At 41.4% G+C, this 26928-nt stretch overlaps 1 protein-coding gene across 2 annotated transcripts in view; it reads right to left on the bottom strand.

Annotated features, from left to right (window-relative positions):
* The window catches only part of LOC108895816 (neurexin-3b-beta), a 103221-nt gene that overhangs the window by 21361 nt on the left and 54932 nt on the right, over window positions 1-26928 (bottom strand). For both annotated transcript variants that reach the window (XM_018694751.2, XM_018694752.2), the window contains exons 3-5: window positions 20008-20179; window positions 10878-10967; window positions 8780-9090 (exon numbers count right to left, since the gene is read on the bottom strand). In XM_018694751.2, the coding sequence (XP_018550267.1) occupies window positions 8780-9090; window positions 10878-10967; window positions 20008-20179 (573 nt within the window). The remainder of the gene's footprint in view (window positions 1-8779; window positions 9091-10877; window positions 10968-20007; window positions 20180-26928) is intronic.

Genomic DNA, 26928 nt, shown 5'->3' with positions numbered 1-26928 from the left:
AGGTTTCATTGTAGATTGTACCGACTCTCTGCGGGCACAAAGGAGAAACATTACTGGGCCTTGCTTACAGCTCAGATGAGCAATGAAACAGAAGACATTATTGCTGTGGAACATCAAAGGCTGTAGTTGTGTGATACATATTTAATTAAATCCTATTGACTCTAGAAGAGACATGGTGTATTCTGTGCACACAGATACAGTACTGCATATATAGATCCCTGAATACCCTCGCACAGATGTAGTCTCTCTCTCTCTTTCTCTCCCACAGACCGACATAAATTCACACACTGAAAGTGTATATCATAGGGTGGCAGCAAATATATTCACAGTACAGCGGTGTGTAGAGATTCATTGCCCCCATGGCGGAATAAGTCACCAGCTCTGTGAGCACGGCTGTAAGTCGAACCTCGAAGTTACAGTTTATTATCATATACACTACATAGCTCAGACAGCTTCTCTTGCTATGCTTCCTGGTGTGCTTCAAGATTGTGGGAAATTTGATGTCTTACAGAGAGTTAGTTGAAGTAACCAATGTTTTTTATATATATATATATATATATATATATATATATATATATATATATATATTTCATGTTCAATAAACAAGATCACTGAAATATGTTTGGCCTAGCTTGGTACAAAGACGAGGCAGTGGAAATCAAAAAGAAAAACAGAAATATGTCTCTCAGCAACTCCAAAAACATTTCATTTGCATGTTGTGCCATGTTAGCTATTAAGCTTGTGATCGCCACATGCAAGAGTCAACTAGATTTAAGAGTTATGTGATGTTTGAGCTAGCTACTTAAAGAGGACAGGAGATCTGCAATGCAATAAGCAGAAAAATGCCACATCATGCAAATTTTGTTGGTTTTAAGTAAACCACTATGTCTCATTTTCTATAAATTAAATACACATAAATATGACAGCTGTGGAATTGTGGGAATACTCATTAGACAGAGCTAAGTTAGCCGTCTCCCCCTGCTTTTAGACTTTGTGTACAGCTAAGCTAATGACATCACTGAGCTATTTCTGTGTTGAAGACAGAGATGATATTAATATTGATCTTCTCATGCAACCTTAATAAGAACATTTCCTAAAATGTTGGAATATTCATGTACCCATAAAAAAGTAAACTAACCAAACACAAGAAGAAACAACTAGCATAATCTTGTGTGCCAAGCCAGAGGGATGCAGAAGCACATAACTGGTGCAGGTTTTGAATGGAAAAGCAGCAAGTCTCATATAGAGTAACTTCAAGAAAGTGCTCAAGAAAAAAAATGCTGGCGGTAGAAGTTTAACTTTTCTAATAGTTTTGTTCCCAGAACCGTTGTGCTGGAAAAAAGTTAATTAAACACCACCATGAGTGTGGGATCTCACAGCAACCTCGCAACTTTTTAAAATGGCTTGGCACAGGATTTAATACTGACTGTTCCACTTTGATAATCCATGTAAGTCTACTGGCATGTGCTCAGGGAGAGATGACATCTGTACCAAAAGACGAAGAATCTGGATTTGATATTTAAGGCTTTGAATAACATTTGGGATGTTTTTTAATCTGTAATTGTTCTGTTAAACTCAAAGACAGATATGCAGAATAATTAGAAGGCATTTAAATTCTCTTTACTAAAGTTAAAGTGAAAGTTCATTGCATTTAATAGTTTGCATAGTTGGAACTGGCTTTCATAAACACTGTCAGAGTTTTTTAACTGGTGGTGTCACTTTGTTGCTTGAGTTGTGTCATAACCAGTCAGCCATCTCTGGAAGCAGCACAGCATGAGGTGAGCCTGTATACCACCCAGAAACATGTCCTGATGTCCTGCCGGCCAGCTCAGAAACAGACCGCACTGTGTGTGTCTGTAACCGATGTGTGCTGTTTGCTTGCCCCTTTGTGTGTGAGTGCCCCGCCGTGACAGTGGCGGCTGACAAGACAGCAGGTTTACGCATACACACACACAAGCATTCCCTGGGGATCTATATAAGCTGTGTTGTGAAGCATGGGGGACATCCATTACAGAAACCCCTGTGGTTCAAAACCCCTGGAGCTAGCTGCTGGTTCTTACACACTGAGAGACAAACTACCCCTGAGCCCACACACAAACACACACACACACACATACATACACAAGGAACACATGATCTACAGACATGAAATTGCAAACATCTACAAACATGTTCACACAGAGAAGTTTAATGGAAATAGCTCTATGTACATATTCTCTTGCACACCAAGTGACATGAAAAATTCATAAAGAGAATCACAGTGTTGCATACACACTCTGCAATAGAGAAGACAGACAATCCATGACAGTGTTGGAATGAGTTTGTCATGTTGATGGCAGGGGGGAGTATTTGGCAGCACATACTGAAGTTCCTGATACTTCTGTTTTTTTCTGACATTGTGAGTGTATGTAGCTGCAACATGGCTGACTGATTTTTGAGTGTGTGTGTGTGTGTGTGTGTGTGCGCATATATATGCACGTTACAGTAGCTTAAATTGGTTGTGCATGTATGCAGATTGGTAAAACAAAGATTAAGAGACAAACTGTGTGCATGGATGTGTGTGCGTGTGTGTATCCTCTAATGAGCCACACACAACAGCAGGGTCCCCATCACTCTGCTGTCTGCTAATTGGACCTACTGAGCAACTAGCGGATTGCCAGCATTCATCTCCCACAATTCACTGGGAGCTAGGGTGCTGAGCAGAGCAGCCAGAAAAACAGGTAGGAAGAGGGATGCTGATGAAGAAAGAAAAAAAAGAAGGAAATGAAAGAAATGAAAATAGAAAACAATCCCAAGGAACATCTGTCCACTAGTTTGACCTTTACACAATTCCTGGCAGGTCTTGCCGCTGGTTGTGAGGGAGGGTGATCACAGAGACTAACTAAATGAAAAGAAAAGATGACTGACAGCAGGTGGACGAATGGAGCGCAGCTGCCTACGCACACTCGCGTTCACACACACCTGTGTGCTCACACATACGAGCAGACAAACAGACAGATGAACACGCTCATCAAACATCATCTAGCAGACTACCACGTGGAGACACAGCATGCTGCACAGTACCTTCCTCGCTACCTCTTGAAGAGAGAATAAATCAGTGATTATCATATATCCCCAGGCATTAAGCAACATCCCTGATGTACTTAAGACAGACAGCGTAAAAGAGGCAAGTCAAGGAAAATAAAGGAGGGGGAAGGGGCATCATGGTAGCTTAATATCCAAAACCACATCCAGCAACAGAGCAAGCAGGTTTGGTTTATGACCTTTGTGGCACATTACCACACCTCTCTAAATCACGTAACCATCCACTGTGATGGGACTCATATGAGATGATGGAAGAAGGTTTAAGAGACCCAGATGTCTTAGACAGAAACATTTACTGAAGCTCAATCAGTCAAGGAAGAAAAAGATGAGGAACAAAAGTGTGTAATGCATCCACTTCAGAGGAATTCCTTCCTGGTTAACCGTATTTAACCATTGTGCCATGTCATACTTAATAAGGTTGTTGGAACCACATCACATTCATATGTATGTGAAGATTCAATTTGATACCTAATTGTAAACATTAAATCAAGTTTGAACTAAGTCACGTTGACTGCATATTCTCTGTAAGACTTGTATCTTTCTTGAAAGAGATGAGTGCAAATAATGACCCTGGGGGATGTAATGTTATGACTGTTTACACTCTTAGCTGAGGTCTCTGTTTATCGCATCTGTACGAGGTGCTCGACCTTGGTCGCTATGGCAACTGCCAATGGGTATTAAGTGGATGTAACTTCAAAGTTATACTTAAGAGAAAAGAAGCACTATAACATTGGGGGCCTACTTCTAAGTTACTTGTGGGCTTTATTGCCAAATACTACTTAAAGGCCTAATAATAATAATGAAGGAAAGTATGAAAAAAAAAATGAAAAAGTGCCTCACATCCACCTCATTCTATCAGAATCACCTTGAAATACGAAAATACAGAAATCACTCTGTGCCAGAGAAAAATCCATGTCCATTCAATGTAAAATTATTGTCATCATGGATTGTGTATCCAAGTGCACAGATATGGTATTATTTCCCGCTTCTCAGCAGAAAAAAAGACCAATTAAACTACAAACAATTTACCTCTCATTTTCCCGTCTCCTGAGCACTGGGCCAGTTGAAGATGATGGACGCGAGCAATTTCTTTAACACGGCAGCCATGCAAATCACTTTCAGTGTCTCTCCCTCAGCTGTTTTCCCCCACGGTACTCTAGATTGCAGCCTCCCGTCCTAATTGTTCCCAAACATCTCAGGCCAGCAGCGCGAGTTAATTGAGAACCAGAGACGCTGATCTCCTATGAGAGCCTTGCATAAATGAGCATTCCCAAAATGACTATCCGCATCAAACCAGCAAGCGTAAAATCCATTCTTTGGTTCAACCAGAATTCTGCAGCGCTGAAGGACTGAGGTAGCTACTTTATGAGCTGTACCTGTTTTAGTTTATGATTTGAGTTTTTACCCTTCCCTAAATGAAGTCTGTGTTGTTGTATGCTTCCAAATGTTCCAGGTTACCAATATAAGCAAATGTAAAACAGGCTTTTCTATCACCTCTCAAATAGATTGATGATCAGCAGGATTTGTGAATGAATTTGCCTTAAAGAATTTTGGCTATTCATCAGCACTCAGTACTCAAAGGCATCTAGTAGCATGGTTAGAGGGGTTGGCCTCTAGGGCTACTAGCAAAATCTTAAAGTAGGAAGTACTTTTCATGTACTTTGGGCAATTTAAACGATTTTATGCAGCTCCCTCTTGAGCCACAAAAGGCTTTATATAATGTTCTTTTTCACATTTGTAGTAGTAGTCCACAAGACTTGCAAATATGCTTTGATGTGTAAAATTGGTGGAGTTCCCCTTTAACGGGAGATCATCTCTTATCTTCTTTACTTGCTTTTCATGCTGCAAGTCACTTGTAGAATTTTAATCAAGTGTTGTGTAACTTCAGAAATAATTGTCAAGCCATTTAAATTTAAACACAAACCACTTGTAAACACTGGCGCTCAGACAGCCAACAGAGCTGATGTCAAACTCTTTTTTCTTGTGTGAGTACAAGTTGCTTGATAGAAGCAGGCAGGGGTCCGTGTGAGACTAAAACACCTCTTAAAGTAAATAGGTTTATAACAGGACAATATTTATTCCATTACTCTTGTTTATATATATTGGCCGCTGCATTACTCCTTTTCTAAACCTTATTTACTTGTTTTGCCAAGTCAATAAAGAACTAATTAATATTTATGATGATGGAATGGAGAAGAGTAGGGTTTTTTTTTTGAAGAGTGTGAGATTTGTTCACATTGAACCTCTCAGTTTTACTTCTGCATGATAAAAAGAAGAAATTCAGTGTGCAAAACTCACATACAACAGAGCAACAAGTAACATTAACTTCCCATGTTTTCTGTGTGCATACATTATTATGGCTATATACAGTGTATGGGGAAGAGTCGGGGGCAGTTGTTGACATGGTTAGCATTAGTCACCCCCCTCTGAGGTACATGATCAAAGAAATGTTCCAGCTGCTAAATGGATGAAAACAGAGAATGATGACTCGGGTTGAATCTTCAGAAGATGTGCAGGCTGTGACAGCAAGAGTGTGGGTGGGCGGTGGGCATGATGTTCAGAAGGAGGCAGCTTGTTGACATATTTAATTGAAGGTCTCGGACCATTTATAATATTTATAAAGAAACGCATATGACCCGGCACCTCATTACATTTGCTGGTACAGTGGTTTTGAAAATCATTCCATGACTCTCAGACAGCAGCAGACTTAATGGAAAACCAGATAACAAAATATTCTGTGTGGCTAACTGAAGACTTCTCAATACTCGCTTTTTAAAGACTGACATATTTGACTCTTTTAGTGGAATTTTAAGATATATAAATTGAAAACTGAAGACCTGAAAACTTGGCTTCAGACCTTAAGTGTTTCTGTATAAAATATTCAAGACTAAAAAAAAACATTCAAAGTTAAATAAAACATCTTTAGTCATTAATTATTAAGAATTCAACTTAAAAAAACAACTCTCAAACTAACTAAGCTTATCTAATTTATCAAGACTGTGGATATAGTTTTATCACATTTGATTGACAGTGACCAAATTTACCCACTACCTGTCATCACAGTTTCACTGATTCAAATTTTGATTGGTACAGTGTATGTGACACTGTAATTTTCCAACAGAACACCACCCACCTCAAACCCAGTGAGAAGAGTGCTGAATTCTGTTATGTGGAATAACAAAACTGTTGTGACTGTGGCAGAAAACATGGTGTTCATGAAGGATCACACTGCTCAAAGTAAAAAGATGATGCTTTTCAGTACCTTTAGAATTAATGTAAAGACTAGAGGTGGTGTACATACATGTACATGTAGCTGTACATATTCAACTAACGCTTTCAAATCCCACATTGTCCTTACATGTACATGTGCAGGTCTAAATTCTATCAGTATTTGAACTTCAAATCATAAAGTTAGATTCCAAGTATGTTTTCACATGTTGTATATGTTTATATATATTTTTTTTAACACTTGAAATGGTGATTATTTTCAATTTGTTGATGATAAAACATCAATAATCACCATTGTATGTGTACAGCATGTGTAAAATTATTATACTTAGTCTGTGAGTTGAGCTGAAATTAACATAACAATCTTTCTCTTGTCTACGCTAATCTTTAGTCCCTAGTTGACCGGCTGACCCACAGAGTGGCTAAGTAACAGAGAGTGCGGGGGAGAGTAAAAGAATGCGAAACGTGTCTGTCATGTTGGTACATCCCTGCGGAGCTATCATTAATTAAGCGTGAGATTGGTTCTCTCCACTTCCCACCTCTGTCTCTCATTCTGTTGATCCTGAGATGTCGAGGGATTCACCACTTCTCACCCCCAAAAAGAAACAGCTAGTGTTGGTGAAGTGGACCAAAAATAGATGTGTGAGAAGATCCGAAAGCACACACATTTTAGCCTACAAGTGTGTACACACACACACACACACACACTAGTCCTTAAACAGCTGCACATGCTCCAGTCCAGCACAGTGTCAGATGCCTATAGCTCTCTTTCAGCACTGCAATACATCACTAATGATAGCTCAACTCCCTCTACTCCCCTACCCTGAGGGGTGGAGAAATCTGCCAAACTGGTGCAGGTCCTCTCCTTACCTCTCACACCACGGTATTTGACAGCCAACCAGGGAACTGTAAAATTAAAGGCCTTGGCAAATGAAATTCTGTGACACTGCGGTGTGAATCAAGGCAGACACTGCCATGGGAGCATGTGGAAGAAGAATGAACAAGGCATGCTCTCAGAAGGAACACAAAAGTAAAGTGAAAAGTTAGTGAGGGCAAAAAACTAAATTTTTATTGCGAAGTTGCGAAAGTGCATCATCTCGCATCTAACAGCCGCATCCTAAAGTATCGACAAAAGAGGTATCGCTTCATCATTTCACCTTGAAAAGGAGAGTGCTTTACATAAAAAGCTCTTTCATAGCACACAGAACTTTATTGACTTCCTTTGATATTAATAGCCTATGACACTAAATGCCATTTTCCCAGAGATGCCACGTTTTTCCTTATCTGATGTGACCTTGTTGATGGTGCCGGAGACGGCAGTGTAATGTATCTCAGCTCAGTCATCATCATCATCATCGCAGATTACTGATGCTGCGTAGACAGAGTGGATGGGAACTGCTTTACTTTTGCTCCAGACCTTCAAACCCTACACATGAAAGCTTGACACCAGGTCTTTTTGTGTCAGTTCTGTCTAAATCACAGGGTATTTAGTGACTCTCTAAAAGCCCTGACTCTGGCCTCCCCCCACCTGTACTGATAGAGACATACAAGTGTCAGCCCTGACATGAAGGGCCATCATCACCGCACATCAGGCAATCTGTCGTTGAGGTGAAGAGGCTGATAACAGTGGCCCCTGTCTGTCGTCCACCAACCAAGCTCTCCCCCAGCCCTGTCTCACCCCTGAGGGAGAGTTATTGCTTTAATATGAACAACGAATGGTTCAATTTGTCCTCTGGGTGTCAAAGGACTGCTCGGCGTGATTACTTTCTTGGCACGGCAGTGACATTCATTGGCTTGGACTCAGGACGTATTGGAGAAAGGCCTCTGTTAGAGCCGGATTGGGTGAGTGACAGATAGAGACAGACAGAGACAGAAAGAGAGAGGAGACAGACAAACAGAACGAAATGTAGAGAAAGAGAGCAGTGGCGAGGCCGGCTTTGCACACCTCAGTGAACAGCAGCACTTCAATCCTCAGCAGAATGAGAAATACAGTATCCTGACCTTGAGTAATTTAGCAGGGAAAAAAGCAGTGCGGCTACAATCCACCCACGCTCAGCCACAAAAACACATAAAATACTGGAGGAGGGACAAGAGGACTTTTTGCTTTGTTTTGACATTTCACTTTGTCACATTCTAAAGCTGATTATCAAGACAACAAAACATTTAGCCCACAGATAGATGTGTTCCACACAACTGAGAAAACTTAAGCTCTCCTTTCTCCTGTTTCCAGTCCTTGTGGTAAGCTAAGCTAATCACCTGCTGCCTTTAGTTTCATATTGAACGGACAGATATGAGAGCAGTACTTCATCTAAGGCTTGGCCAGAAAACAAAAAAGTGTATTTGCCAAAATGTAACACAGCTCCTTAAAGATCATTTAAGAAGACATCAATAAGACATTTTCACCCCAAACCCCCCTACTAGTACTCATACACATGCACTCTGCATCTCTCCATGTCTGCTGCCGTACCTGAATAGTAGGTGGCGAGCGCTGTTTCCTGGTGGTCGTGGTGGACAGGGTGGTGGTGGTCTCGATAAAAGTGGTGGACATCTCCGGTGGTACTGAGGTGGTGGTGCGGGCTGCGCCCCTACTGGCCGGCACGTCACCCACCAGCCGCACGCTGCCGTTCACCTTGATGTTGGGGTGGCCCTCAGCGGCCATGTTGAGGACTTTGAGGCCATTATAGTAGAGGCCGGAGAGCTGGCCCTGGTAGGGCCGCTTCCGGTCATTCCCGCCGATGGAGATAGTGGCCTGGGTGTTGAAGATTGTCAGCTGCCGACCTGGTACAGGAGGGAGGAAAGAATATTAATATGTGTATGAGGCAGGATGAAGGAATAATGTGATGTGACAGACAGATAAAGCTGTCATATGAAAGCTCCACATTTTGACATGCACCACCTTTATAAGGGACTACTCTGACTGCAAAATAGATGCAGTAATGAATGATCAAACATATGTGTTGACATTTTATATACTGCTTAACTGTTTGATTAAATGAGTGTGGATGAAGTTAAAATGGTTAAAACTGTAATGGTAATGCAGCATGCTTTTACACTCAAAAAGGTAGCTATCAGTTCTCAACAACTCCATCTTTCTGTTCTCTTTAAAAGACTGCAGCTATATGCACTTTGTTATCTACTGTAGGAAGGCTTTTTCTTTTGATATACAAGAAAAAGCACCTCTGAAAGAGACTAGTAATGCTGGAAATAACAGACACTATGCAGCTATAGCAGCATTATTGTAACAGAGCAAACACATGCAGGTGTGAAAAAATATTTGAAAAATGAGCTGGAACACATTCCACAGAAACTCTTAATATTCTCTGGACAAAACAGTGGACTCGTGTGGTAAAAATGATTAATAAATATGTATACCGGCAGTGGCATATTATGATAAAGTATGAGCAATACACACTCACTACATGTCATGGTGGATTTCATTAGGAGAAGCCTAAATATCATTGTCAAAACACACTGCTCATGCATTAATTATGAAATGAAAATACACCAAACTCTCACAATACAGGAATCATAATTAAAAATCTCATTGTATAATTTACAGACACACAGCACTGCAAGCGTGTTGTATTTGCGGCATCTGCACAATTATAATACATAATACATTGGGCATGGAATGACAGGGACAGGACGTTCATATCACAGAAGCGAAAATGAAATAGCATGTGTGGAGTCATGCATGCAGCAGTAATGGGATTCTTCAGACCTGTCTGTGTTTTAGCGGTTGTTAAAGGGACTTTATAATCAGGTTAAGATGTTTATGTGCAATGGACTTTAAATGCAGTTTATAATGATATTATGTTGAGTAAGAAAATTTAATACGCACCAAGAAAAAAGAGGGGGAGCAGACTTTTTCAACCCCCAAAAATGTATAAACATAAATGAGGTGCTGACTTGATAATCTCAGTGATTGAAAGGCACAAGTCTATCAGGGCGCAGTGCACCTTGGCAGGCTCACTGTGACGCTTTGCCGTCAAAAAGACTCCAATTAGCTCTCCATCACCAAACAAGTGAGGATTTGATAGTGTGTGATGTGTATAACTACGATCAGATAAATTACAGCAGGGAAAAGCACCTGCTGTTTGGAAAGTTTTCAGGGGGATATGCCCACTGATTAGTTTGTTCTCAAACATTGCAGAGGATTTGAGCCAAGGGAGCTAATTCTCCTCTCAAAACAATCGGCCTACTGTTGCAGCATAGATAATGCCTTCTCCTAGTCAATTTTGCACAAAAGATTAGGAGCACTTGATACTTAAATTCTTGTTGCTGCACTGCTTAGAAAATCTCTTTCCCAGTCCCTTTAACTGGACACCATGAGTCAACCAAATTTAAAAAGATGACGATGACAAAAAGGGGGAAAGGAATAAAAAGAAAATAAGAAAAAATAAAGGAAAGTACAAAAAGTAACAAAAAAACGGTTTACTATTTTACTTGGTTTTTTTAAATGGTTTAAGGGATGGTTATTCATTCTCAGAGGTTGGAAGGGAACAAGCCGATGACATGACAGAAAATCAAAAGAAAAACATTCTAGAAGTTTGATAAAGATTTACCTTTCTCCTGAAGCCAATCTTCTACTGGCCGGGTATATTTGAACGGGATTTTCTTATTTGCCATTTGATAGCGCTCAATGTCGCTGTTGCCTTTAAAGTTTGAAAGTTTAACAAACAGCTTGAAACAGTTGGCAACAGCAACAGACATCACACATTTATACAGTGGTTTATAATGAGTTTTATCTTTGTTTAGAAATATTTATAGAAGCTTTATGATGATTTTTTTCCCCAAAGTAGCTTTAGTTTAAATTTTTAAATTCATATTTATAAAGCACACTCCACACCAATATTTAACAAAATATCTATGGATTAAAAGCACAGCACATATCCATAGCAGTCAAGATAACAACAAACTGCATAAAAAACCTGCAAACAAAAGGTAAAAACATCATGGGTCATCAACAGTCTACATAACAAGTCCTATAATACATTCATCATATTTCATTGGAAAGACAAAAGGAAGGTTATCAAGTGGTTAAAAAAGGTAGACATGTATTAACTGCCTTTCTCTGAAGCAAATTGGTGGTAATTTATGTGCACTAATTCTTCCCACTGGACACCACCCGCTTTTACATTTCAAGGGCCAAGGAATGATTCGGTTTAGTAGCTCATTTGGAGGAAAGGAGCTGTGCAGCAGGTTTGTAGGGGAAAAGGAGGACAATGTCAGAGGAGGAGGTGGTAATTTGAGGTACTGCAGACCTATTGGGAGGGAAGTCCCATAGTGACACAGATTTGAAGAGGACAATGCATACAAATGAGATCATTACTGACATGGTGGGAGGCCTTTTGGGTAAAAAAGAACCGCTACACCCCAGCTGCTTCAGTCCCCTCTTTGGAGACCATAGCTAACGTCTTTCAGCTATATGGGAATTAAACATAACAGACTAGCTTTTACAGGCAATGTTGTGTGTGTATTATATCTGGCATGATAGGATTTTGTCGTTGCGTATGCGCCAGGATGACAATCACAGGAGCATTCCCTCTGAAAGCCACAGTGAGTCTGTCAACACTGAGAACTTGAGACGTACAACTCTGTCTTCAAACACTTTGAGGTATAAAAAGAGTGTGAAAGCCTGAATAGAATTATGAATGTCATCATGATGTCACTCAGTACCCAGGTGGGAAGATATTTGGAGGAAAAAAATGAACCTGTATGGCATCGTTTATAACACAACTGAAAGGGCAAGGCTTCAAAAGACCCTCTGGAAATGTGTCCAGTTTAGCTGTGAGAATTCTCTGAGGTGATTGATGTATTGACATCATGCACACACACAGAGACGGACACACACACACACACACACACACTCATGGAGCCCCACCTGACTGAGCTTTGATATCACACTCACCCCTACACCCACAAGTCTTTTACAGCATCATATGTATGTTGTCTAGTGTCACTGCTCAGTTATTTGCTGCACACCTACAGTACATTTGAACTGCACTGTTTTCACCTGCTGATTAAGACCATTCATTAAGTCACTTATGCCAAGTAGTTAGGTAATTCATCATCAGTTTCCTCTCCATTTGCCTATCTGTCCATCGTCCCTTTCTACTTTTTTCGTATTCAGGGGAGAAACCAGCCAAGTGCTCAGTTTACAGCCAGCTGGGAAGGAGTGTGGATATGGCTGCAAGGGAGCTCAAGGAGCTAAAGGACTGTGTCTGCTGCGTGCCAGCAGGTTAATCAGCAACTAGCAGGACTCCCTCCCCATTCCTTTGATCTCAAGCAGGTTTCGGGTGGCAGCCAAATACACTCTGCTCTGGACAAGGGCCACAGAGGGAGGCATGATGGTTGTATGTGAAACCAGAGGACAGACAGAAAGGTTAGGAGTTTGAGGGAATGGGTTGAGGACTGGGGCAGGAATAACAGGAGAGGGAAGAGAGCAGCATCTACAGAGCACGTGATCTCTCCAACACCTTTCTTTTGCTATATGCTCCAAATGCATATTGTTATTTAGCTGGGATGAAATCACGTCTGAAAGTGAGAGCAGGGGGTATAAGCTTGCCGTGCCTTACTAATGGCGTGGTCTCAGGTATGTTTCTTACATTGTTCTGGGTGATTAATGAGGTGACAGTCCCCCCTGTAATGAATACACCACAAGCTAATTGTCCAACTAATGAGAAAAATCTCTCCAGTTTGTCAATTTGATATTAAATTTCTAAAGGTGACTTCAGAATAGATGACCTTGCCAATAAAAGCACTATTGTTTATTATAAAACCACTCTGCCTTTAAGGTTTTTGAGTTTTTTTTCCCTCCAAAGCAGAGGGGGCAGATATTCCCTAAAAGATTTTTCATCAACCTCTCAGTTTGGAGGTAAGTGCAATTTAGTGCCATTATAGGTTTGATGTTTTGTCACTGTCATATGACCCATTTTACTGGCACTAAAATCTATATTTCGGTTTTTGGGTCACACACACTGCTCAACCTAGATTTCCATAAGCACAAGTCTAATTTGAGTGTTTGAGTGTGTTTATTTATTTATTTCTGTTTTGTTTTTATAAAGGTCTGGCTATGGACATTAATCATGGACAACCTGATTTCTCTTTTTCTTAATATTATGCTTAAACAGAATATAAATCAGACCCATAGGAATCAACTTGCACCAAAGTTGACCTACAGGTCCCATGAAATTTTTGCTGCCTTAAACTAAAGTACATTTTCAAACACTTTGTTGAGGCAGGACATTATACAGTAAAGGATCAATCTGAATGTGAGTCGTTGTAACTTTTGAAATAAGAATTAACACATTTTTCTTTGCACAAATAAAAAGTTGACTGCATAAACAATGAAACTAACCCTTGCTCATTCCAATACACTCAGGGTTTTGGCAGCTACAGTCTGACAGTCTGGCTTGTCTTAGCAGTGTTATAATATATTGGTGTACATATACTGTACTGTACTGTTACATAGGATGGCTTTAAGTATAAACAGGTAACTTGATAATAAAACTTGATAACTTTTGGTTGGCAGTTTGAAGTATTTTGATTGAGAAATACATTTTTGTCTGTGGCCTTTTTTCACTGTCAACAGGGTTCAAACAGAGAAAAGCAATGCCATGTAGATTTGTCCACTAATCAGAATTCAGCAACATTTAAATCAAAATGTGTTGACAGTTGTGATATGAAAATGATATGTTTGATTATGTGACATATTTGATATGTGAGATGTTTGCTTATTTTGACTGTCAGTTGAATCTGATAAAACCTCACCCACGCAGTCCTGATGAAACAGACTGTGCTGTTTTTTTTCTAGTAAACATTATGTATGTACAACCTTTTTATTCTGCAACATACTGTTTAAGAATATGTTCTGATGCATTGCACTTTTTGAACCCTGCATTGGTACGGTTAAGTGGTTTAATGCAAACCTATTTAACACTAAAAAATATTGTTTATTGTATATTAATGAATGATGCAGCTCATTTTTTTGTTTATATACAGTTTGCTTGTGTGTCTTTAAACCCTAATACATGCCTTCACCATTTTCTCTCCCAGCCAAAACAATGTCTAAATGTTTCCCTTTTGGTGGCAGCTAATCAGTCAACACAAACACTGGCACTGTGACAGTCATCTGCTGGTTGGTCCCTGCGTTCTATTCCATTTGCTTGCCAGACTAATCTCACAGGGGTTCCATCACAGGGCCGCTGCTGAGAGCGCATCAAAACTGGAAAATGGCTACCATGACATACTCCTGGCATTCTCTCCATTTGGGGATGATAAGTACATTTGATATACTGCGGCCCTGTCCAAAAATCATCATTCCGCAGCTCAACTCTGCTGCAGCCCCTGGTTATGAATATCCAGCACCACCCACCTCCTTTCCAATCTACACCTGACTTTCATCTCTGTCTCTCCTCCTCTCTCTCTGGCTATTCAGCCATCTACTCAAGTTTCTCTCTGTTCTCTCTTTCTCTTCAGCCCACCATCCATCCAGTTATACTCTGCTCCTTCATCTGCTCTCTGCCATTCTCTTTCTCTCTGTCTCTCTCCAGTGCAATCAGCCCTCCTTGCTCTTCTTGGCTGAATCAGGCCTCTTCAGCTATAGCCACAATTCTGGTATCATTTATCTACTTTCCTCTCACTATCCATTCCCTTTCTTTTCTTTTCCACCAATCTATCTGTCTATATGTCAGCTCTTTCTCCCTTTTGTCAACTTATTCCCGTCATCTACTCCATTAAATGTGTCTGTATTCCCTCAGTGGCTGCATTCCTTTCTATTCACCCATGTCCCTCTGTTTCTCCTGCTTGCTTTCCCTCTATCCTCCTTCCATTCTCTCTAAGACGTCAGACAAAGCCAGGGAGTAAATTCATCATTTATCAGGTCGCTCTGAAATTTATGGTGTTGAAAGGATGAATTAGACTGGCGGCTTCTACTCTCAGCTTAGTCTGAGTTCTGAGAGCGACAGAGATTGTGTCTCAGATAGGGCTAATCATGTTTGGCCCCGGGGACGCGTGGGGATTTATCTCGTTCCCGAGGAATTGTTTTGTCTGTATTTCAAGACAAAGATTGGCAGATATTTTCGGTGTGCCTGTTTCAGGTTGTGGGATTCGTAACATTGTTCGGATCAGTGCTTAGATGAAGGTCTTTGTATGTTTGAGTGCATGTGTGAGCCTGAAAACGAACACAAGGCTGTCCTTGTTATGACCAACCCTCTTGTGCCCACTACAAAGGATGGAACACACACACAGACACACTTTCCCCGAGGCCCGGGCAGAGTAGTTGGGCCAATGGTCATTCATCTGAGACAACGCCTGAACCTCAGCCAGCTCCGGCAAAGTGTGATGCACAATTTCTGCCCAGCTCGGTCTAATAATTCTTTGATTCAAAGATTCAAACTCACGCAAAAAGATCATGTAATCCAAAATCAAAGAGTACAGGGATTCAGAGTGTTATATAAGGAAATTGGAACCCTCTCACTAAACAAAGACAAGCCCCTGCAGTAATGTGGGTTGTCACAAAAGTACACAGCATTGCAGGAGAGATGCACAGTCCTGATGAACACAGACTGGAAAGGATGAGAAATGCAGATGAAAAAGGAATTTGGGGACAAAAAAAGAATGGAGATCTGAGAGGGCACTGTTAGAGGGGGAGAATAATTAGAGAAACAGAGAGACAAAGCAGTGAACACACAGATACACTCGCCCAACGCCCACACACAAACACACACCAAACACGTGTAAGCTGCAGGAGCCTGACGGAAACACTGCTGTATGGGATCAGTGTGGGTATATTGTTATATGGAACAATGGGACTGTGAAGCACAGAAGTCTTCTTCTGTCTTATTTCTCAGTATTTCCAGGCATCAAAATGCACAATTTTTATTTTGTAAACCTGTACTGTTTTACCTGCTCAGTTGGAATTAAAGCCCTGTTCCTATGATCTTAATCAAATGTCATATTCAACTGTCAATAAAACCAAAACAGAAAAATGTATAGAAAATGATCAGTAGGGTTTATTACAATGTTGCCCTTGTTTTGGCATCATTCTGTCAGCTATAATGACACTGAACTCAAGGTAATTGCTGAGATCTGGGAACACAGCGACATTACTACAACAAAGTCCGACTGGGTTACAAAAGTAGTCAGACAATCAGAGAGCTTGCAAACAAGTAACCAGTTTGCATCATTCCATCAGTTATGTAATAAATCCTATCAAGCTCAAGAACAAGTAAATTAGCTTCACTACCTCTGTTTCACCTAACTACAGAGGTAAACACCAGGAATGCAGAGGTACTGAAAGCTCTGTCTCAGCTTCCTAGTTGTGTGCTACACACTCCTGGGCCACTTTATCAAGTACACCAATACAGTCTAATGCAACCCAGTTCAACAGCCCTGCTACACATATTCTACTATACCTCTACAAAGCTTAGAATGGCCAGAATTTAACCAACCCTAACCCTAAACATATAGTTTAGTTACCTAATAAAGTGACTGGTTGTAGATATTTCATGTATAAGGTTTAAGATACATGCAGTGTTGTATGCAACAAGTTTACCTTTGCTAAAGGGTTGCTGTTGCATCTTCTAAGGTTTCACCTAACATTATACAATTTCTGAGGTGCGATTTCTGACCTGGAAGTCTACCACACCATCCTGCTTTGCACGTTGGCTCAAGGAGATGTTACTCATAGCACAAACTGAAAGACAACGTCTACTCAACCCCTACACACAGAATAAATTTGGGAGAAGACTAGGACTTTTCTTGGCTCAATGTATCACACCACATTAGTGATGGTGACACACTTGACAGCATTACTGCCTCAGACCTGTTTGGCTGTGAGTGTGTGTTTTTCAGAATGACCTACTTGTTCTTGTAACAGAGAAAACAAGAATAGGGTTTAGCTAGATTATTTAAACCACAGCATTTGAAAGTAATACTAAAATTGAACACACTTGCAATGTCAGTAATAGTCTCTTATTGCACAAGGACACTGTGTCTGCATAACTACTGCAAGCAAGCGCACAGCAAGCACAGTAGGTTAAGGTTGAACAAGACAGTTGTTTATTAAACTACGATGATGTTTAAATGAGCAGTTTGGTACTAACTTTACTGTTCACTCTTCCAAATCATTTTAGCTAACTTGAAGGTTTATTCAAAACCTATGTGACTGTCTGACTGCTTGTGTGTCTTGCCTCATGTCTCCACATTTTTTAGCAAAATTGCTTCTAAACATTCCCAGATGTCAGCAGTTTACTTGGTGAGCACATTATTATTAAGACTGTTAGGACCAATAACTAAGAACATCTAAGGAGTTATCCATTAGGAGGTCATTTATAGACAAACAATGAAAAAAATTGCTCAAGTAATAATGAAAAGCAGGTTAGGGTGTAAAAACCTCCTGCGGCCATTTAAAGCAGATCTTAACACCTCAATACTTTAGTGGGCCAACTTTGCAAACACCACTCTTAAGATGTCCAATTTACATGCCACTGGCTATTTTGCAAGCAGCTCTGACTGACAAGCAATCCACCAACACCTTTGTCCTCACCTATTCCCTACCAGAGAGAGAGGGCATGCCCAGATCCGGTAACTGTTTATTGAACGACCTGAGAGCCTTGTGGCGGCCGCTGCCTTCAAGTTAAGCATTAGGAGTGTGAGAAAGCAGTCGATGAGTCTGCACCCCTGACATGTAATTACTCATGAGATGACAACGCCTTTACAAGGGAGGGAAGGCGGGGGGGGGAAAAAAATCAATCATCGTTGAATTACTATCACTGAGTGTCCTGCAAATTACCTGTGCAGAAGAGAAAAAGAAATTACCACGCATTCGATCCCCCGACCTCAACTACATTCCAAGACAATGGAAGGCGGACAGAAAGGGGAACAAACCTCAATGGGATCACTTGGACAGATTCCAAAGCTAAAAAACCAGAGCTCTCTCTGCTGTGCATTGCTTAAGCTGAAAGGCCATTTAGCAGTGATTGCTGAAAGGACGCTGGCCTTGGATCATAGATATTGACAAGCTTAATGATAGAAGGTTTAGAAAACAACCATTCAAAGTTGATGCAGAAGGCACTTTGAGATAATTATTAAGGTGGCAGCAATCCAAAATGACTTGCCATTCTTATGTAATATGGGCAGAGACCTAAAGGAAAATGACAAAACTATCTCTGTGCAGACAATTCAGTCTGATTATAGTGTTTGCACGCTTGAATGTGTACGCGACGGAGACGTCACTCTTGTATATGTGAGTACCACATGTTACGGAGTTCCTCAGTATTTTCCTGCATTACTGTGGCTGAAATGCGGTTATGAAACCCGTCTGACTTTATCTGGTCAAAGAAAACCGAAAGACAGCCAACGGCAAAAGAAAGCCAGAGACAGAAAAGATTAACATCACCTGCGCTGGCACTGAACCAAACCAAAACAGCGTGCCAGGTCACGCCAGGAGAGGATGCGACCCTGTCCTCTGTGAAGGCATGCTACTAGGAGCTGTAGGGCTGCTGAGACATAGGGCTGAGAAGTGAAAGGGATCAACTCCTATTTGTTTGCTTTGTACCATTGGGTAGCATCAGCATTTTTGTACGTTTGTCTTTTTTTTTTCCCTTTTACTCCCCAGTGTTTTATTTTAGCGAGTGATGCACAGTTGTATTTCTGGACACGTTTCTGTTCATGTTACCTCCACATCTGGTAATGTAACACTATTTAATCTTCAACATCGTCTATTTATTCTACATCTGTTTCTGTCCAATTATGTCTTGCTGCTATGGCACAATTGTACCTCAGAGATCAATGAAGTTTCATATTATCTTTTGTCACCGTAACATCTCCTTGCCTCAACTGCCACTTTGTGCCCATGTTGCTTCCCTGTGCATCTGCTGTGTTTGACTAAGTGAAATTGAAGAGTGGGTAATAACGAACGAGGAAACAAAGGTGGCCTTTTCTAAGCTGTATAACATGGAGACATAGATATCAAAGACGAGGAGAGCCAACTCAATTTAATGGACTGTTAAATATAAGCAGGAGAGGATTCTCCCCTTCCTTTCTTACTTCTCTTTCTCACTCTTTCTCTCACTCTCTCACCTAGCTAGCTGAGCGGCACATCTCTGTTCCAAATGGAGGGAGTGCCTGAGCCTCCAAATGGAGCGGGCTCCTGTTTGATGACCCTATTTGTATTCTGCTGCTGTGCTGCTTCTGCTGACCTGGGAATGAGAGATACAGGCAGGCAGCAGCTTTATCTGGCCAGCAGGCCACCCTTGGTTTCTGCCTCTATCCTCTCCTTGCTTGTCCACCGACCAAATGCCTCTTGGTGCCTTTGAATCCCTTTTTCTGAAATGAACTGGCCAGATGTTGCACAGTTAATGCCTCTTGCAAGACAAAAGATTCTAGCTTGATGTGCTCGTCTCCTGTGGTGTCAGGTTTGAGGGCGTGAGAGACGTTGTTTTGAGGAATGGTTTTGCCATAGAAGCATAGTGAGTGCAACTAATGCGACTGCATGCCTCTTAGCCTTCTGAGATGTTTTACTCAGATCAACAGGATAAAGTGAACTGTTTTGTAATGGTTGTTTTTTCTTCTTGGTGACGCCCCTTGCTTTGACAAAAAATAGGTGGTGTCCAGTGGTTTTAAGACTATGATGTTGTTCTAATTTTTGTAAAACGCCATCAGACAAATTAAGATTAAGAGGGGCATTACCTGTGGGAAAGTGCTCATTGACAGGCCAGTTGTCCACCTGCAAGGTGGCGTTGCCCCCATTCCTGGTGAATCGGACCAAGTGGTATTTGCCATCGTTTACCGCTGTGGTTGTCTCCTTAACACTGATGTCCACTGTTCCAATGTTGAAAGTCACACCTACTTTTCCTTGCTCCTGGAAGAAAGAGAAAGGGAAGAAGAGCAGAAACAGTTGGTGGTCTGATTTTAGCACTGAATGAATCCAAATGTTTCAACACAGTATATTACTGAACTAGTAACTGCCATCAAATGCTTTCAAAGCAAGACAAATCTGAACATTTGAACTGCTACTGTACCAAGATTCCACCTACATATATTGTTGTGAAGTAATGAAATAATTATACAATAAACTAACTGTAAAAAGTTCAATAAAGCTACTTGGATGAGTGCCCTCGGCTGGTGCTAATGGTGAACTACTCAGAGAACCTGAGGACGCTAGCGTGCTACGCTTCATTATACCACTGTAATGTGATGAAAATAGGCTGCCAGCAGAGATTGTAATGATGAGTAATGCTCCCTGCAGCCTGTCACTGCAAAACTGGCAGGACAGATGCCTTTTCTGCTGCTCCTTACAAACTATATGAATACCATATGTTTTGTTTAGCTCCTAATGCTAAACCAGTTATACCATGTCCGTAAATTGTGATGCCTCCCCATCATTTCCTGAATCCTCTCCCCTCGACCCCACTAATTTTCACGAGCTGCCAGCGTGTTTTATTGTGACTGCTTGCGTATTCATGGCCATGTAGGCGTTTCAAGCAAAAGGTTTTAGAGCGGAGGCCGGGCTTGAGTGAGTGGCGATGGGATGGGGAAGGGCTGTGTTTTCTGTGTCATTTGTTTTAATCCCCCACAGGGAATCTCTCAGTGTAATTACCTACTTTAGAAGCCCAGAGCAGAGGGACAGTTTCTCATAACAAAACCAAAATTAGGAAGGCTCGCACAGGGGGCAGACACATATTGTTAATTGATCAACTGAGACACTGGCCCTGCATGGCTGACTGTTACAATACAGGCCTTGATAATGTCAAGCTGAATTTAACAGTCCTCGTCGGTACGACAGCATCGCAAGATTGCTACAACTTATATGACACAACACTTAAACCTGCTGACCTCTATTTAATTTTACAGGCTCTTAATGCTATAGAAAGACACTTAATAGGGCTAGTCTATACATAACACCATTCCTCACGCATTCTCAAATACACTCCAAGTTGAAGAATATAATATTAGAATACAATACCACCAAATTATTATAGCTAGCTGCAGTGCTTATAAACGAAATGTGTCATTTTACTGGTGCTGGCCTGCCCTTAGACTTTTAGTTTTGTTCTCCAGCAACACATTTTGCTGAGTTAGTTTATACTGTATTTTTGCTCTCTTATAAGAAGAAAAAATATAGGAGATCAATAAGGAACAAATATTAACTTTTAAATCAAGTTTGTTCCTACATTTCTACCTTTTAAGTAGAGCACCTAGAAAACCTTGGAAGAAAGAAGACAGGTCTCTCTTCACTCCTCTAAATTAGGATCCCGTTTTTTATTTCTTTGCATTTTTTTAAAGTGCAATGGGGCAGGAGTATATTTTTGTCTTGATTTAAGGTGCAGTGCATCCACCACAGGTAATATTTCTTCAAGTTTTTTAGGAAGTAGGAAGTTGCCCAAAGTATGCATTAAATGACTTTGTGTGAAACCCTGCAGTGACCGTGCATACTGTAGTTTCCTTAAGTCCTTTTTACTGCCAAGGTGGTCGGACATGCACCTGCGCTGTATTCATTACCTCACTCAGACTTACAGTTCAAACATCCTTTGTCTGTTCATAAAAAGACATACAACATGACATTACATTCTGCAGACTATAATGCAAGAAATGACAGGGTACCTCTCCTCTAACAATCTCCAGCTCACCTAATAATGGAAAAAGAATGTCACTAAAGACATGAGAAAGCCATCTCCTAAAAGCCGAGGTGGAGCTCAGAGTGGGAGTCAGACGAGCACAATATCCGAATGCGCACTTAACATCTCTGTCAGAGCTGCTGTAAATGGGCTCTTAATTTAAGTAGTTGTCATTAAAACTTAGAGCAACAGACAAATGCATACAATAAAAGTGTGTGTGCGCAAGTGTACAGACGTGCATGTTGCTTACGTAGCAGCAAATACTCATAATCCATGCACCTAGACAGGCTATGGTAAGCACACACACGAATATGTTGATGATTTAATGTGACAAGGTGATGTTCGGTGTGTGTGTTGTACCGTAAAAAATACTACTAAAGCATCCTGGCTCTCCTGACTAATGACAGGACCTAACCCTGGTACGAAAAAACAACATGTCTGACGGCCTGAGCGCATAGAAAGCACAGACAGACACATCAGCACTAGTACATCCACTGTGACCTTCAGAGGCTCTGGCAGCCCTGGCTCTCCTGTGTAGTCGCATCAAAGCCACATCACGGACCCACTAATACCTACAAACAAAGACAGATCGTCACCCCCCTGGCCCTGGTACAAACAAACAACAAAACACAACAATTGTACACCTCTGTAACCGTTGCTGAGTGCCCCCGGGCAGTGCGCAGAGAGGGGACTGTGTGTGGCAGTGCTTTGCAACAGCAAACCTCTCCCTCTCCATCTCTCTCTCTCTCTCTCTTTCCTTCCTCCTCTGCACTACTCCTGTTGTCCGGTCACCCTCCCTGCTCCGCCTCCGCCTTCGCCACCGCCACCCACCTGCCTGCCTGCCTGCCCACCCCCACGCTGCAGCAATGTTTGATTGACAGATCCAATTACGTTTTTTATTGGCCTGTCGCTTGCGAGGCGGGAAGGCACTTCATTGTCTCCTGAGCAAAGGGGAAAAATGGCTATTGTTCTCTTAGTGGAAAAGATGATGGCCACTATTCCAGGCGTAAACAAATGATGCACGGAGAATCACTTCCAAACTTACACACACTTGAATGCAAACAGACACTGAAACGCACACACACACAACACAAACACAATGTCATAGAGTGTAACCTTGCAGTAAAGAATCTTTGTTTCAGTAACGTCAAATGACAAATAAATAAATAAAAAGGTGTCCAAACATTCAATCAGTAACCCTCACTAACTCTCTAAACAAACACTCTAAATATAAAACTACAGTAGGGAAAGTGGTAATTTGCTGGAATGAACTGCTGAAGCCTTCTCTCAGTCTAGCATGCCCCCACACTCTCTATTTAATGCCAATCACGAACACTGACTGCTACAGGAATAGAATGAGATTATGCTGGCTGTTTGTTTGTGCGTCACTTAAGTGTACAGTATGTGTAGGCATGTTGTGTTCACGCTCTGTGTAACTAAGACTGATAAATGTAATTCCAGTGAGCAACGCAACTACCCCCTCCCCTCCAACCCCCTCCTCCTCCTCCGCTGCGAGCTGGCCTGGGCTTGGCACGAGGAGCTCCAGTGGGTCCCACGTGACCCGGCACACACTGACATCAGTAATCAGGCCCGCCGCAATCCAATTCAGGGCCGATCAATGCCTCCAACACATGGAGCGCCCCAGGCAGAGTGAAAGAGAGAGAATCACTCAAAGCAGTGGTGGGCGATCCTGCAGACAGCCATCACAGGCCCTTAGCAGACAGCTGCTGTACGGTGCACGAGCCGCTCACAATAGACCCCATCCCCAGCTCGCTGGATGGTCATTCTGTTGAGCCACGGGCTACATACAGATACATACATTTGGAAGCCATTTTATTGAGGTAAGATGAGTAGAATTAGCTCATTTAGCTCTGCTGGGGAGGAAAAAAGCTGACAAAAGAGGCATGGAGACAGATGGAGAAATGAATAAATGTATGTAGACATGTGGCAGATGTATGTTATATAAGAAGATGTGCACTGAAGACACTTTAAGGTCAAAGAATGTTATTAAAGTGGGAGTTTTTGCCCCCACAAAAGGTATTGCATTGCAATCAAACCTTGATTGAAATCTGGTACGGGCACAGAGTAGTTGTAGTGGGATGACTCCAGTGGATCTATATTAAGTCTCAGTTGAGAGGGAGGAAGATCTGATATCAAGAATGTGAACATGTCCCAAGGTGGGAGTTTGGGTTACATATCCACCCTTTCATCTGACATCAGCGCTCAAGTTAGCTTTTGCGGTCAGGGGCCATCAAAACTGGATCAGGGAAGCAGTGGAAGTAGAATCAATAGAGTGGAGAAGCTAGGACAACGTGAGACACGCTGGATTGATGCACCTGGCCTTCATAGTGCCAAAGCCATTTATCGTCAGTAATTGACAGAGATAACTCATAGACGGCGCAGTGATTTGTAGCTGTCTGTTCTTGTGCGCATCAGGCTCTGAAGTCAGAAATTTGCTAAAGGGTAGGATGTTAGAGGCTGTTGAGGAGAGGGTTTGTGTGTGTGATGGCCTTTAGTGCAAGTCATTTCCTCATGTATGGAATGTACTGACAACTCGACAGGCCCTGGGGCTAGACAAAGGCCCGGCAAATTTTTCAGTGGACTCGAAAATGAAATTGAAAACACTATTGGTGACACAGAAAACCCTACTTACAAAAAGAATGTCTCTATTTACAAATTGAATTAAATGGATCAGCCCTGCAAAGCAAATATACAACACATACAACTGAGCAAGGGTGAAAATTCATCCACAAAACTAACAGTGGATTGATCTTTTCAGCAAGTATTTTCTGTGTATCCAAATCCGGATATAACTGATTCCTCTTTGCACCCCCCAAAATTAAAACACATCAGTGATGCCATGGATGGAGCCTATCCCAGCTGACATTGGACGAGAGGCGGTGTACACCCTGTATGGATCGCCAGTCCATCACAGGGCGAACATATATAGACAAACAACCATTCACACTCACATTCACACCTACACGAAATTTTGAGTCACCAATTAACCTAAGCTGCATGTCTTTGGACTGTGGGAGGAAGCCGGGGTACCTGGAGTGAACCCAAGCAGGCACAGGGAGAACATGCAAACTCCACAACCTTCTTGCTGTGAGGAGACAGTGCTAACCACTGCACCACCGTGCTGCTGCCTGTAACTCACTACTCACTTAAGCTAAAACTGAAAATAGTTCTGTACAAATGCTCATACTCAGCTGTTTTCAGAAATCACTCAAACTAATATGAAACTATAAATTTGTGCCCTATTTTTAAATATAAACGTCAGTGGAACCACTGTGCCTCAGGCTGACTGCCACAGATAGGATGAGGAAACCGAAACGTATTGAGAAATAGACTAATGGGTTGCTGATGTTGGTGTTTTCATTTGTTGACCACAAGAAAAGTATATATCACACCAGCATTATCCTCTAATTTGCGGTCATCACAGCACTGAATAAGTCCATTTACAAACTTGAACAGGAATGTGTCTTGCTGAAAACAATGTCCTCTGAATAATCTACAGAACACACTGTCACTAGGTCTCATAGGGTTATTTCTTTGCTAGAAAGTAGTTTCGTTGAAAGACTGGCACAGAATGTTCTGCAGATGGAACAAGGCCAGTAACTCTGAAAAGATACGTTATGATTTTTAAATGGAATTTTTCAGTGTTGTGGGCACAAAGTAAATCCTATTTACCTCCATTGTATTGGTGTGGCAGAAAAAATGTCAGAGACAGATATCTCAAAAAGTGGCGGATTAAATCAAAACTATCTGCATGACTAGATATATCAAAAGTTTAGTATAAGCATACTCTTTTTTTAAATAATGAACAGAACAGATGAATTAGACATGTACTGTAACTCATGGGTAATCATTGGCTTAGTCTGGTTCTTTATAAAAGGGAGCTGATATCCTGAAAAGGAGCAGGGAGGAATATATTCTAAAGATATATATTAATAAAGCACAATTTGACATACATGCAGCATCTCATAGTTGTGATGTATATGTAGTGCTGCTGACAGACAAGGACCACAAAAAGGTACTAATTTTGTGAAGATATGCTCCTCAGTGGGACATAATAAAAGAGTGCAGACATAGTTTTACTTTCTCATAATAGAAGCAGATGCTGCAGAGTTCTGGCTTTGTACAGTCTTAATGCACTATTAAAATAAACATTTCTCTGAAAACTGTGAAACTCCATTAATCATTAATTGGCTCAAACGTTCATTCAGACACACATAATCGGCTGCAGAGCTGTTATGAGAGGTGATGTGGGAGGATACAAGACACAGAGGCCTGGTGCCTCTGAAATATTGATCACACCTAAAAGAACCCAGAGGTCTAACACAGGCTATATTTCACACCTGAGAGAGCCAGGAACAGCTTCATCGAATGGACAGGAACAAAATGGCCTCCACCTCGCTTTACTTAACGCTACTGTAGGTAATTGCTGTGGTAACACCAGTGAGTCCATTAGCCAGTTGGTTAATGCCCAGGAGTGCCAGCTAGTGTTAGCCCAGACTGAAAGGGAAGAGTCATTGCATTTTTAATATAAACACAAGCAGCAGCTATGCTGGGGAAGGTAATGGCTTTGACTCCTGCGCTCGGGCTCAATGTCAAACTCTGAGCCCCGCTCTTTGATCCTCTGCCGCAGAATATGAATCGCGCAGGGTCAGCCTTATCAATTATTTACACCCACTCTTTCTCTATTTCCTGTTTGTCCGCTCTTGTGGCTGTAACTTGCCCTGACACTAATGGCGGACGGCCTGGTGAAAACATTTATCAATGTTACCGCAGAGTCCTCTTCAGCTCTATACTATCACTTTCAACCTTTTGGAACTTAGAGTACTGACACTGCACTGATCCTAATCATCACTACCTTAGTACTTTAGATACTTTACTGCATGTGTCTTGGCTGCATTGTCTCAGTAAAGTCACTGTCCCTGAAAGAACCTTTGGTTGCTGCATCCTGCACTGCCATCAAATCTGTATCTAA

This window comes from Lates calcarifer, linkage group LG7_1 (genome assembly GCF_001640805.2).
Source record: "Lates calcarifer isolate ASB-BC8 linkage group LG7_1, TLL_Latcal_v3, whole genome shotgun sequence".
Lineage (NCBI taxonomy): Eukaryota > Metazoa > Chordata > Actinopteri > Centropomidae > Lates > Lates calcarifer.
Note: the sequence above shows the minus strand (reverse complement) of the source record. Positions and strands in the feature narration are given on the sequence as shown.